The 13,447-nt window shown below is 46.9% G+C and overlaps 1 protein-coding gene across 2 annotated transcripts in view; it reads left to right on the top strand.

Annotated features, from left to right (window-relative positions):
* LOC131817041 (serine/threonine-protein kinase ULK2) overlaps positions 1 to 9,852 on the top strand; it is an 84,018-nt gene extending 74,166 nt beyond the window's left edge. For both annotated transcript variants that reach the window (XM_059150395.1, XM_059150394.1), the window contains 6 exons: positions 415 to 623; positions 2,286 to 2,464; positions 3,102 to 3,220; positions 3,596 to 3,753; positions 6,572 to 6,707; positions 7,502 to 9,852. In XM_059150395.1, the coding sequence (XP_059006378.1) occupies positions 415 to 623; positions 2,286 to 2,464; positions 3,102 to 3,220; positions 3,596 to 3,753; positions 6,572 to 6,707; positions 7,502 to 7,560 (860 nt within the window). In that variant the 3' untranslated portion in view covers positions 7,561 to 9,852. The remainder of the gene's footprint in view (positions 1 to 414; positions 624 to 2,285; positions 2,465 to 3,101; positions 3,221 to 3,595; positions 3,754 to 6,571; positions 6,708 to 7,501) is intronic.
* Positions 9,853 to 13,447: the final 3,595 nt, after the last annotated feature.

Here is a 13,447-nt window from a genome sequence, read left to right as displayed (position 1 = left end):
TTAAAACAAGCCACGAAGGGATGCCTGGGTGGCTCAGTCAGTGAAGTGGCTGCCCTCAGCTCAGATCATGATCCAGGAACCCCAGGAGGGAGCCCTGCATCCAGCTCCCTCCTCCATGGGGTGTCCGCCTCTCCCTCTGCCCCTCCCCCTGCTCGCTTTCTCTCTCTCTCTCTCTCTCTCTCTCTCTCTCTCTGGCTCACTCACTTTCGAATCAATAAATAAAATCTTTAAACAAAAACAACCTAGTCATGATGATGTCGATGAAATAGATGTATAAACAAGGAATAAAGTTGACCTTGGAGAAATAAAACCTCTTCATAGGCTCCACTGGGGTGTCCGTGACTGTTGCTGGGCTGGCGGGAGGGGCGGGCGCAGCCCACCTGCCCACATGCTCACCGTCCTGTCCCTTTGCAGCTGGCTCCAGCAGCCCCGCGGGTTCCCTGTGCTCTGCCAGCGGCCGCGTGTGTGTGGGCTCCCCGCCGGGGCCCGGTTGGGGGGCTTCCCCTCCAGGAGCTGAGGCCGCTCCCAGCCTGAGATACATGCCATATGGTGCTTCACCCCCCAGCCTGGAGGGGCTTGTCACCTTTGAAGCCCCGGAGCTGCCGGAGGAGACGCTGATGGAGGTGAGAAGAGCCACTGGAGGGCGTTCTAGCCATGGGTGGTGGGGAAGAGCAGACTGCTCCCAGAAGTGCCCACGGTTTTTGTTTTTGTTTTTGTTGTTGTTGTTTTTCTTTTCTTTACCTCGCCTTGTCTTTTCTATTTGAAAACCACTGCTGACATGCTTTCAAAATAATGTGGACAGTGACACTCATCCAGAACAAGCTTTGGTTGATAGGAAGTGACAGATACAGATTTTTCGTCTGAAGTTTAGTTTCTTTCCATCGATAGGACTTGGAAAGCATAATCTTGGTCCTGAAACCAGTACTTTTTATTTTCAGTGTTTGCTTTTCTTTATAACATAAAAATGACACACTTAGGCTTAAAAAGTAATCAAGCATAATTAGATGTGTCACTAACCCGGAGAAATAACCCTAGCAGGTAGAGGTTCGCATTGGTAGACTAGCCCCTGCCCTCTTGGAGCCAGTTGTGCAGGGAGACCCACATCAGAATCCTGTGAACACAGACTGAGAACAGGTGAGGTTCATTCAGTGACTGCAAAGGCTGGGTCAGTTCAGTTTCTCAGTCCTGCCTCCAGGACAGCATTCAGGAGCCCACACTGTCCTCCTGCTGATTACAGTGCTGACTGACTTGGCTTGCATTTCCATTAAAATGATCAGTTCTCCAGACCAACAGAGAACAGACGCTCTCTCCATGCTGGACCTCTAGCATTTCTGCTTTGTGTGAATGAGAATTAGGTATTTCACATAGAAGTTATAAAGATATATGTAAAATATATCAGTGATTTCCCAGTAAATTTAGTCGTAATTTTGAACATATGTTTAACCCAGGGGTAAAATTGGAAAAGCAGTTGTCAGAGTATCTTCAATCAAATTAAACACAAATTGTTTTCTAGTACATTTTATGGTATATTAGAATATATAGTGCTATGTGCTGTAAGAGAGCAGGGAGATCTTCACAAGTTAATTGGTTTATTCTTTCTCGAGGAAATGATTCTCATCCTTTTTTAATCTTAAAAGGAGAATGAGAAGCTTAGTCTTAGTTGAGATTTCGAGAAACATTTATAGCTAAAAACACATCTCAAAACAACACTAATTTTAGACTACCCATTTTTAATGCATGCTATTATGTCTACACTTACTCCCCTCTTTAACTAATTGGACAGCTCACCAAGATTTAGAGTTTTGGTATCAGGAATCACTGTGAACTGAAAACACACCGGAAATTAAAATAAAGCATCTCTCAAACTATAAGTCAGTAGAATTTGCAGAACTGTCAAGAAGTGTGGTTTAGTGTACGGAATAGCCTTTCAATCCCGATGTTTATTTTGTCATGTTTTGTCTCAGATACTGATTTTATTGTTTGGTTTTGTTGTTGTCGTTATTGTTTCTAGTAAAAGCATGTGACCTCACATCTTTGAAACTTAATTTTGTGGCTGCTCTCATCCATACACACAAACGCATGCACACACCCACACACCCACATTGTGTTTCACCTGTGCTTTTTTTCCTACTAGTTTTGGGGAATTTAAAAATTGTAGTCTGTTCTACTCATTCTGATGTTTGTAAGTATAAAAACACAGTAGCTTCGGCCACGGTGTATATAAAGAACAAGTATGCCCGTCTTCTTAGTTTCTAAGTTTCTAAGACAATTTGGCTTTGCCATAGAGAGAACACACAGACACCTTACGCCACCTCAACGTGATGCTGATGTTCACGGAGTGCGTGCTGGACCTGACCGCTGTGCGGGGCGGCCACCCGGAGTTGTGCACATCTGCTGTCTCCTTGTACCAGATCCAGGAGAGTGTGGTCGTGGACCAGATCAGCCAGCTGAGCAAAGACTGGGGGTACGTGCCCCCTTTGCCGTTTGCTTCCAAATTCTCCATGCTTTCTGTAAATTCGTGTCTGAGATGGAGGTCCTGTCAGACACAAGAGATTGTGTCTCATGAAGAGCTTCAAGGGAGCTCTTGGTTATGTCACTGGCCTAGATTCCACTTGTGAGCCAAGACTCGCAGATTCTGCAGTCTTAATATTGCCTCTTCCTTGTGACTTATACTGTTGAAGGTATTTGATGATGAAGGGGTTGTATTGGTTCTTGAGTCTTTTCACATGCTTTTTTCTGTACTGAACCTTTTTCCTTCAGGAGTTATTTGTGCATTAAAAACGTCAAGGGGGGTGCACCTGTGTGGCTCAGTGGGTTCAGCCTCTGCCTTCGGCTCAGGTCATGGTCTCGGGGTCCTGGGATCGAGCCCCGCGTTGGGCTCTCGGCTCGATGGGGAGCCTCTTGCCCCTCTCTCTCTGCCTTTTTCTCTGCCTACTTGTGATCTCTCTCTCTCTGTTAAATAAATCAATAAAATATTTTTTAACAAAATGTCAAGGAGGATGATACTCCTTTAGAAATGCTCTTTGGTGACCCCATGGTAGAGGGCGGAGTGTGGCACGTTGGCTCACAGGATAACACTCTCTGCCTTCCTTCCGGCGCAGGCGTGTGGAGCAGCTGGTCTTATACATGAAAGCCGCACAGCTCTTAGCAGCCTCTCTGCATCTCGCCAAAGCCCAGATCAAGTCCGGGAAGCTGAGCCCGTCCACGGCTGTGAAACAAGGTATGGAGGCGTGCGACAGTACCCGCACCGACGCCCGCGACCTCGCGCCGCCCTCTTCCCCTTTACGCGAAGAGAGAGTTTTATGCGGAGTCTGTGCTAGAAAAAACTCTTAGATGGGCAAAGATGCTGACTTTCCTGGGTTGTGCTCTTGCCATTTAATTGATACAGAGAACAGCCAAAATGACTTTCTTTATTCTCAACTTTTCCTTAACTGGAAGAGAACCCATGAAAGAACCTGATTTCTGGTCATTTTTCCCCCCAAGGATCATTTAGTGCTACTTTCCTTAAATCGGCAGAAAAGGTGCATGTCACTGTGACTTTATTTTTATTTTGGGAGGAAAATTAAAATTAGTTCTCATCTCAACTTCTTTCCAGTTGTCAAAAATCTGAATGAACGATACAAATTCTGTATCACCATGTGCAAGAAACTTACGGAAAAGCTGAATCGCTTCTTCTCTGACAAACAGAGATTTATTGATGAAATCAACAGCGTGACTGCAGAGAAACTCATCTACACTTGTGCTGTAGAAATGGTAACCCTTTTAAATATTGAATATTATATAGGCCCATCTTCTCAGTTGAATACCTACTTAGCATTTTCCCTTTATTATTTTTTTAAAGATGTATTTATTTTGAGAGAGAGCGCACTAGTGGGAGGGGGCAGAGAGAGTTTCAAGCCGACTCTGTGCTCAGCACGACCCTGAGATCACAGCCTGAGCCGAAACCAAGAGTCAGAGGCTTAACCAACTGCACCACCCAGGCGCCCTTTGACGTTATCCTTTAAAAAAAAAAAAGTTTCTGCCCTTAACCATTCCCAAGCCCCAAACATTGTGACTCCCTCTTAACGACAGGGGTAATTGGATGTTATTAGCCCAAGTAACGCATGAAGTGGCACTGGCTACCACACGTGGTGACATTTTATTGTACCTCTTAAAAATTACTCACATTAGGCACAGTCTAATCTTTTTATACTTTGCATCTAAAGACTTTGGCTAGATCTGCATTTTCTGCATTTTCTACTGTTTCAGAAATTTGGGGATAAAACATTAGGAGAAATCCTGCTGTTCACCAGCACATGTGCCCCGCCTCTGAGTAAAGACGCAAAGTAAAATCTGCTTTTCCAACATGTTGTTGTACTATTGGAAATACTGTTTCTGTCTCATGGGGGGGAAATTGCTCTGAAGTAGAGATGAAATTAGGGACTGTTAAAGAAGTGATTAAGTGGGGGGAATTATCGACCAATCTTATTTTCTCCCACCTCCCCTCCAAATTTGTCCACTTGGAATGGTACTGTTACATTATCCGTGGCCTCATTTTGAAAGCCATTATCAAGTCATAGGAAAATAACTTTGGAATATAAACTGTTGATAAAAATAACATATATTATTTTGCTCTAAACTGTTGCTATGAATAATATGCATTCTGTCACTGTACTGAATTAAGACTTCATATGGTATATGATTTTTAGAAGTTTGCCAGAAAAAATGTTCTCTCCAAAGCAGTTGTGGCGCTCCCTTCTTTTCTGATAATGAGAGCAGTCAGTGGAGCTTGAGTAAGTTTGCCCAGGCTGCACAGCAAACTCACTGGTACTAGCACTATCTTTAGTTAGTTTTTTCTTCTTCCTTTTCAGAATGGACTTTCTGTACCCAATTTTTTTTTAATTTTTATTTTTATTTTATTTTTTTTAAGATTTTATTTATTTATTTGACAGAGAGAAATCACAAGTAGATAGAGAAGCAGGCAGAGAGAGAGAGGGGGAAGCAGGCTCCCTGCTGAGCAGAGAGCCTGATGCGGGACTCGATCCCAGGACCCTGAGATCATGACCTGAGCCGAAGGCAGCGGCTTAACCCACTGAGCCACCCAGGTGCCCCCCCCCCAATTTTTTTTTTAAATTGTAAGTGGCCTTAAAGTATTGTTTGGAAGATACAGATGATATCGACAAATACATTAGGATACTGGGTTACTGACAGTTCTGGCATTTAATGATTAAAGAGAATGTTGAAAAACAAAATTCAGCCAAGTAAAACTGGAGATCTAACTGTCCTTGTTAAATGACTCACGAGTCAGGCAGCATCCCACCTAGCAAGCAGTGGGGACCTCTGCTGAGCTCAATAAAACAAAGGTTTTTAAAAGGGAAGGAGAGGTAATAAAAAAGAAGAACAGAATTTATTAGTCAGAAGTGCATTGTTTGGGCAAAGTTGCCCTCCTAAGGGGCAGCAGAAGGTGCCCGTTGACTAGGAAATGCCATGTTGACTGGGTAATATTACATTCCTGAGCGACCGAGACTGCGTTCAGGTTGGGCATTAAGTCCTGGTTTGCTGACTCACCCTAAGTGATGCCATCTGGGCCCTCATTTCAGAATACTGTTGGAAAAACTTCTGAAATACTCACAACCTGTGAATACTTCTGCTGTCCCTTCTTTCTGAAAAGCTCCTCCCACCTGGCCATCTCCTGCTCCTCCTCCAGACTCAGCCTAAACACCACTTCCTGGAGGCTTTCCCTGATCTTTTCTCCATCCATGGTTGGGTTAGACACACCCAGCATGTATCCCCTACCATTCCGGGGCTCCCTCTCTAGTACCACGTATCCCTGTGTTAGAATGCCATGCCATGTTTCCCAGCCCCGCGCGTCCTTCTAGACGTGTACTCTCCTTCACCATGTGCAGAGCGCTGGGAATGAGGGAAGGTGCTCAGCACACATCTCTGAACGAATGAACGACTATACCCTTTTGAAAATGCTTTGGGTAAAACAAGCTAAGAGATGACTTTTAACACCACTGAATTATCTTATTATTACAAGATGTACTTTTTTAAAAAGATTTATTTATTTGACAGACTGAGAGTGATCACAAGTAGGCAGAGAGGCAGGCAGAGAGAGGAGGAAGCAGGCTCCCTGCTGAGCAGAGAGCCCGACACAGGGCTCGATCCCAGGACCCTGGGATCACAACCTGAGCTGAAGGCAGAGGATTTAACCCACTGAGCCACCCAGACGCCCCATTATTATTACAAAATGTACTTTAATGAAGTGTCAGGCTGTGCTAGTGTGAAAGTGTATGTTCAAAAGAAGCTTCTTAGTGCAGTCCTAGAAGAGCCAGTTCAGGAGCATAAGTTTTGCGAGTCCTGTGTCTGAGTCGGAGACGACGTGAGAGCGCAGATGAACTCTTTCAACAAGCTGCTGTTTTATTTTGCCTCTCTGATGAAGTTTTGAGTTTTATATAGGTTGCTAGAGGATATCATTTTGTCAAAATGTGTTAATTTTAGATAGATTCCATTAAAAGCTGCATTGCCCAGATGGATTCGTATTTTCTGGGAAAAGTTGAGACTCTTCTCATTTCTGCCGACTTGGCTTCAGGTTCAGTCTGCCGCCCTGGATGAGATGTTTCAGCAGACTGAAGACATCGTTTATCGCTACCATAAGGCAGCCCTTCTTCTGGAAGGCCTCACTAAGATTCTCCAGGACCCTGCCGACATCGAAAATGTACATAAATGTAAGTCGACTTAGAAGACAGACAACCCAGTTGTCTCCTACAGGTGCAGCAGGAGTGAGCAGAGTTTGGCACCATACGGCCTGGGTTTGGATCTTGGCTTCGGGCCGATCCCTCACCCTTCCCGTGGTCTGTTTCTTCTTCTGAAAGATGAGAGAGTTGTTCGAGGGCTCGAGATAATGCACGTGAAGTCCTTGTGACTTCAGATTTTCACACTGCATGACCGTGTTGGCAGATGTGTGTTTGCATCTGTAGGGAGCTTTGGTTTTATTGTTAATAATAATAAAGGCAACTGTTCTAAGCCTCATGAGCTTATTGGTGACTGAAGACTTTTATGAAGACTCCAGGGTAGATGTAGGATAGACAGCAGAGTGGAGATTAATAGGCTGCCGGGTGATGGTATCATTTATCAGAAAGAAGCCCTGGGTTTTGAAGAGGGGATGGTGGGCCCTTCGGAGTGTACATGCTCACACCACACAGCCTCGAAGGGATGCCAGTTCTGAAATGACTTGGAGTTGGGAGCAAGCTGGCCATTTAGACCTAAATGTCCTGTGATTTACGTACCAGCCTCAGTTTTGCCACTGCACGTCACCGAGCTGGAAATTACATCCAAACAATTATCAGGCAGAAGGAAGACAAAATACTCAAATGGCCAACTTTGGGCCAAAGAAAGGTCAGGGGCAAGGGTGCACGTGGAGAATTAATGGTGATGGGTTTGGATTTTTTCCCCATTAGTTCTTCTTGCTTTGGTTTTGACAATAGACATGATTTTCATTATGAATTTATTTTATTTCTAGATAAAACTAGTATTGAAAGAAGATTGTCAGCACTCTGTTGTAGCTCTGCGACCCTGTGAGCCAGCCGCAGGCTTGTCCCTGGACCAGCGGTGGGACTGAGGAGAGAGGTTTGGGATGACAGCTTGGGTTCTGTTTCCCCAGCCCCAGGAAACCCTAGTCTCCCACCTCCTGGTGACTACCAAAGAACAAGCGTGACTTCAAAAAGGAAAACCACCCAAAAAAACTACAGACTTGTAGGAAATCTGCCTTATTGGAGGCGTCAGCCCTTCCCTTTTCTGTGTAGAAGCAGAAGCAGAGTATTCCACTTGGCTCTCGGTTTGGACGGGGTCAATAAATGGACCTTAGAAATAGAACGATCGGTGCAGTTATTCCTAAGGATAAGTAAGAATGGAACAAAGTAGGTGGCTCTGTACTCAGTTCACCAGGGCAGTGTGTGAAATTCCACTCGTTTACTGAGGTATAAAGTAAAAAAAAAAATAAAAATAAAATAAAAATCGACATCTCATCCAGGCAGTGTGATAACTGGGGTCTGTTTGTCTGAACCTGAGCACGCATCCATCGACAGCCCAGGAAGAGCGAGCTCGAGAACGAGCTGAGAGAAGGCTCTTGGCAGAAGTGGTGAACTCTTCCATTTGATCAAATATGGACACATGTTCATCTTCCAACTCTTTCATATTGCACTAATTTATTAAAACAACTGTGTATTGGATTTTGCAATTTAAAACTAACTGAGGCACAATGGACTTGTTTAAAATATTTTACTTGATTATGTTATATACACACACCCTTTCCAGAATTCACATGTAACCTCTAGTGGACTTTTAAATGGTAAAACTTGTGTTCGTGTGAACCTTTGCATTTTTTTAACCTCTCCATCTACACATACAGATTTTCTCAGTGGCGTTTTTGAGTTGCTGGCCGTTTGCTTTCGGTTGTATTTTTTATTGTGCATGCGGAGTGTGCATCGATGCCTGTGATCTCTAGGTTTACTAAAGGCTAGGTTTATTTGGGCAGTATTAGAGAAAAATACCAACTCGGGATCCTCTCAAGAATTTTAAAGGGCCAAAACAAGGTTGGTGACCTAAAGGCTTGTTGGTGATGTGGAGTTTCTCCATGAAGTTAGTGACAAATGAGATTTGTCTTCTCTTAGGAAGACGGGCAGCTCTTTGCAGCCTAACATGCATGGTTTGTGTCTGTCCTGACGGTCCACCAACGGCTGGTCACGGAGAACGCGGGCAGGTCACGTCCCTCCAGAAATGGTTCCTGCATCATGTATGGTTTCGTTATCTTTTCCGCACCTGCTTGAATACTTGAATAAACCATTCTCCAGTTTTAATCCTTTTATTTTTACCCTTTTAGGTAACATAATCCAAACTCTGACAAATTGCACAGAAGCTCTTTGGCATTAATCTAATTTTAGGATACTGATGCAGACAGACATAAACATGGTTTTTCCTTTACTTTGACGAAGTAATGTAATTTTTACCTTATTTATCTGTATGAAATTCCAGCAGTTAATTTGAACATTTATTTATACAATGTTTGTATTTTTAGGTCTTTAATACAGTGTTTCTACCTCTCATTTGTAACTGCATGCATTATTCTTGAAACTAGGTAAAACTGACGGAATCGTTGTGTAATAGCCTTTTTATTCTTGCGTGTACAGATGTATATTAAGGTAAAATAAAACTGACAGTGTTTCTAGGGTAAAGCTGGGTCCATATTACATGGCTTGTCAACCCAGCTCCTTCCTCTGTGAGTCTGGAGGCTTGGGCATCAATGTCCTTTGTCCTGCCCCAAGATTTCGGATGCTCAGTGACTGTCCCGCCCGCTGCCATGCTCGGAGGCTACGCGATGGGGTTCCCACCCTCCCCTGCAGGGCTTCCAAACACTGTTACTAGGAATACTCTGTTTTGTATCATTTTTTTCAAGCATCCCAGGAAATTTCATTTATGTCCTCCTGGTTCTCACCCACATTATCTCAAGAGGCCCTCCAAGCAGCTGGGTTCATTCAGGCCCCTCCGCCCCGTACCGTCTTTTTTTTTTTTTTTTTTTTTTTTTGAATCAGCACAGGATGAAACAGGTTCACCGCAAGTGATCGGTCTGAAGTCAGGTAGCTAAGGGAGGTAGGTAAGCCATGCTTTGTGACTCCCAAGTTTGTTCTTCTCTCTCCTGTGTAACAAAGGTCCGTCTCATGATAGATGCCATGTGTGAAACTGACATGTGGACGGCAGAGAACAGACTGTAAACTCATGAATAATGGTTCTGATTCTACCCCCATTATCAAGGCCAATTGTTTCCAGAGATTTTGCCTTGACTATAGCAATAATAAATGCTTTATGTTTCCATGAGTATCTTTAATTTTGTATCCTTGAATTCACAAGCACACTCACGGCTTGCCGCCCAGGTTCAAGCCAGAATGCGGGAAGTCAGCGACCACACAGACGTAAGGAGAGGAGTGCCCGGTGAATCAGTGCCCGGTTTGCCCGAAGTGCGTCCAGTACCGGACCCTGTGCATCCTGCGGTCCCGCTCCCTTCTCTCTGCCCAGAGGACTAACAAGAGTCCCGGAGAGGAGTTTACTGTCAGGGCTGGGGTGTCCTCAGTCTCCCCAGGGCGAGAAGGAAGAAGCTGAGTGGAACATAACCTTTACAGGGCCTCGAGACAACTTACCCCTGGGGCCTGGACCCTTGAAATCTTCAGCCGAGGAAGCTCTCAGGACCTACTCATGCCCCTTCCTGGTTCCCCCAAGCCCTTGTGAGATTACACCTCCGGGAGAGTGTGGAGATGGTCTTTTCCTTGCCAGAACCAGAGGGAGCCCCATCTGAAGCCATTCGCCTAGGAAAGCACCACACTCCTTCGGGAAATGGGCAGTCAGCCCCGAAAATCCCAGCTCCTGTGAGTGAGGCGGAGCCACACAGCTGATTGGAACAGTGTGATTGGGAGCCAACTGTGGTAGTGGAAGGGACGGAGGCAGAAATCCTGCTGTCCCTGCAGGGGCTGAGCAGAGCGAGAGCTCCCACGTCCATGCCCTGCAAGCAGAACTCATCCGAGGCTGACCCCCCTTTCCCCAGAGGGCCTCTGCTCTTAGCTCGGTGTTCGGTGTGCCCTGAAGATCTTTCTCGTTGTTCAGGGTGTCCCTCTCAACAGCTTCCAGGGCCCCTCCCGGGAATGGGTCTGAGCCGAGGAGCCTGCAGAGGTGATTCTGCACTGGCACTTCCCAGAGCCCCACACCTCCCACCCTGGCACAGAGGCTCCCCAAAGTCTGCCCTCAGGGAGGCCACCTGGCACCGTCCTGCTTTGGGACTGTCCTGCTCTTTGGGAGTTGGCGTCTGTCTCTAGGAGAGGCCAGCTCACCCCTTGTTCATTGGAAACGGCTCTCCACCTCCCCGGGCGTGGGGGTGCCCTGGGGCTCCAGCTGCCTCGTGCACAGCCATGTGCCGTTGGGCTCCTATGTCTTTACCTGCCAGCAGGAGGTCAAGGGCACAGAGCTCAGGGAGTCACAGCGAGGATGGAACAAGTTCCTGAGCATGAAGTTGGAGCCACCCTGGGCCTGTGCCTACCCTCAGGAACACTAGATTTTAGGGTGCGCGCTGGAGGTCCACAGCCCCTTGCCGTTTGGTTTTGGGGAGGAGTGTGTTTGCTCGGGGCAAGGCCTGGCCTTAGGGCTCACTGGAACCACATTTGCTCCGGCTGGACGACTTCTGAAAGGGTGCGGCTCCTTCCCCAGAGGACCCACTGGGCAAGCTGTGTTCACACTGTCCCTTTTGGGTCAATCTGGCAAATCAGGCAATCTGTCATTTTAGGCAAATGTTGTTTCAACCTAATATTTATTGCTTTATTCCATCCTCGTATCAACCCTTACTTGCCTCATTTTTCAGATGGAAAAACAGACTTGGGGAGTAATCCAACCTCCCCCCCAAGAGAAAGGCCCCACGGCTGGGGTAGGGGCTGGACAGCCAGGCTGGGGGCTAGGATGGGGGGCCTGTGTGCAGGGGCCTCTCCTCCCTGTGTGATGTGTCTAGTGCCCCAGACCTGCTCACCCCCATGTCCTTGTAACACTTTTCTGGTGATGTCCAGGAGGAGGGGGAAAGGCAGGCTTCTGTGTGGTTTGGGCGCATCTTCTGCGTCGCAGGAGGCCGCAGAGTTCAAGAAGCCGGTGAGCCCGCAGCTCTGTACAGCCCCTCTTGGGCCTGGAGCGGGAGCCCGAGAGCAGTAGGTTTCAAAAACCAGTCCTGCTAGACCCATTTTGCAGTTTCCCTGTTCGCTTCCACGTGTGCCAGTGAGAATGGACAGCGGGGAGTTGGTCCCATCCTGGATGAGAGGAGCCTCAATTCCAGGCTTGCCCAGGGGACTCCCCCTCCACTCCCTTGGCCCAGGAACTGCTTAGTGTCTCCCCGCCGTGGCCTCACACACTCAACGTGGCCCTGTCCAGTGTGCGGTTCGCATCTTGCCAGCCCCTCAGGGCACCAGGAGGAGCGCAGGAAGGATAAGGCGGGGGAAAGGCTAATGGGAAATAAGGACATTCCCTTCGCGCCCACCACACCCCTTCCCCTGTGCCCTGTCAGGAACCTGCCAGGGAGCCGCGGAATAAATGAGCCCCAGGCATGGGGGGCCACAGATGTTGAGTCACCCAGCTCTGAAGAGGGAAGTGGATCCAAGAGCCCTGGCGGTCCTCTCCCCTGGACGCTAGTTTCTCTGCCTCCTTCCCTTGGGTATAGGGTCACAGCAGGATTAGAACTCCCGGCTCCACCCTCCCCGCGGACCACCAAGGCCGGCCCGAAGACACTTCTCTTTCTTCCCCCGTCAGTCCCGTGCTATGTTCTCTTCAGCACGTCTGTGTTTCGGCGACATGAGCCCTGTCCTCCACCGAGAATGGACGACACGCCAACATTAACCCGCAAACAAGCCGGCGGGGGACAAAAGCAAGTCAGCTCAGAATACAAAACCTGGCGTGTATCTGGGAAACAGGACACCTAAGACACAAGCAGCGTGTTGGAGGGACCACGGTGTCCTCTCACAGGGTCCGAAAAACATCTAGATCTGAGCCAGGGTGGTCCAAGATACTAGGCGTTCACGAACCTTCTGGATAGGACCCGACAGTAAGCATTTCAGGCTTTGAGGACAATGGGGTCTCCCCTGCAGCTCCTCAACCCTACCTCCCCCAGTAGCAGCCGCAGACCATACACACACGGACACGGCTCTGTTCCAATAGAACTTTCTATACAGACGCTGAAATTTTAATCTTGTGGAATTTTCATGGGTCACATAGTTTTTTGTTTATTGGGGTTTTTTTTTTTGGTTTGTTTTTTTACCTTTTCCATCCATTTAAAAATGTAAAAATTTTTTTTTTTTTTTATGTATCGGCCTGATGCGTAGGCGGTAGTTTGCGGTCGCTGGCCTGTCAATTTATGGCACAAGAGGGGACCCAAGATGCAAGGAATAATGACCGGGAGATGCCCGTGGTGCCCAACGAAGGATGAGTTTTGCTCATGAATCCGTGGTGCCCGGTGGACCCAGCTCACACGGATGTGAACTGATCTCCGCGGGTCGGAAGCCAAGCCCGGGCGCCCCCGCTGCTTTAGAACAATTCATGAAATTGTCAGCAAGCATACAGAAGGCACAGTGTTTTTTTTTTTTTTTTTGTTTGTTTGTTTGTTTGGTTTTTTTTTGAAATTTTAATATAATTTTTTTATTTTTTATAAACATATATTTTTATCCCCAGGGGTACAGGTCTGTGAATCACCAGGTTTACACACTTCACAGCACTCACCAAAACACATACCCTCCCCAATGTCCATAATACCGCCCCCTTCTCTCAAACCCCCTCCCCCCAACAACCCTCAGTTTGTTTTGTGAGATTAAGAGTCACTTATGGTTTGTCTCCCTCCCAATCCCATCTTCTTTCATTTATTCTTCTCGTACCCACTTAAGCCCCCATGTTGCAT

Source organism: Mustela lutreola, chromosome 15, assembly GCF_030435805.1.
Source record: "Mustela lutreola isolate mMusLut2 chromosome 15, mMusLut2.pri, whole genome shotgun sequence".
Taxonomy (NCBI): domain Eukaryota; kingdom Metazoa; phylum Chordata; class Mammalia; order Carnivora; family Mustelidae; genus Mustela; species Mustela lutreola.
The sequence above is the reverse complement of the archived record's forward strand: the minus strand, read 5'-3'. Positions and strand labels throughout refer to the sequence as shown.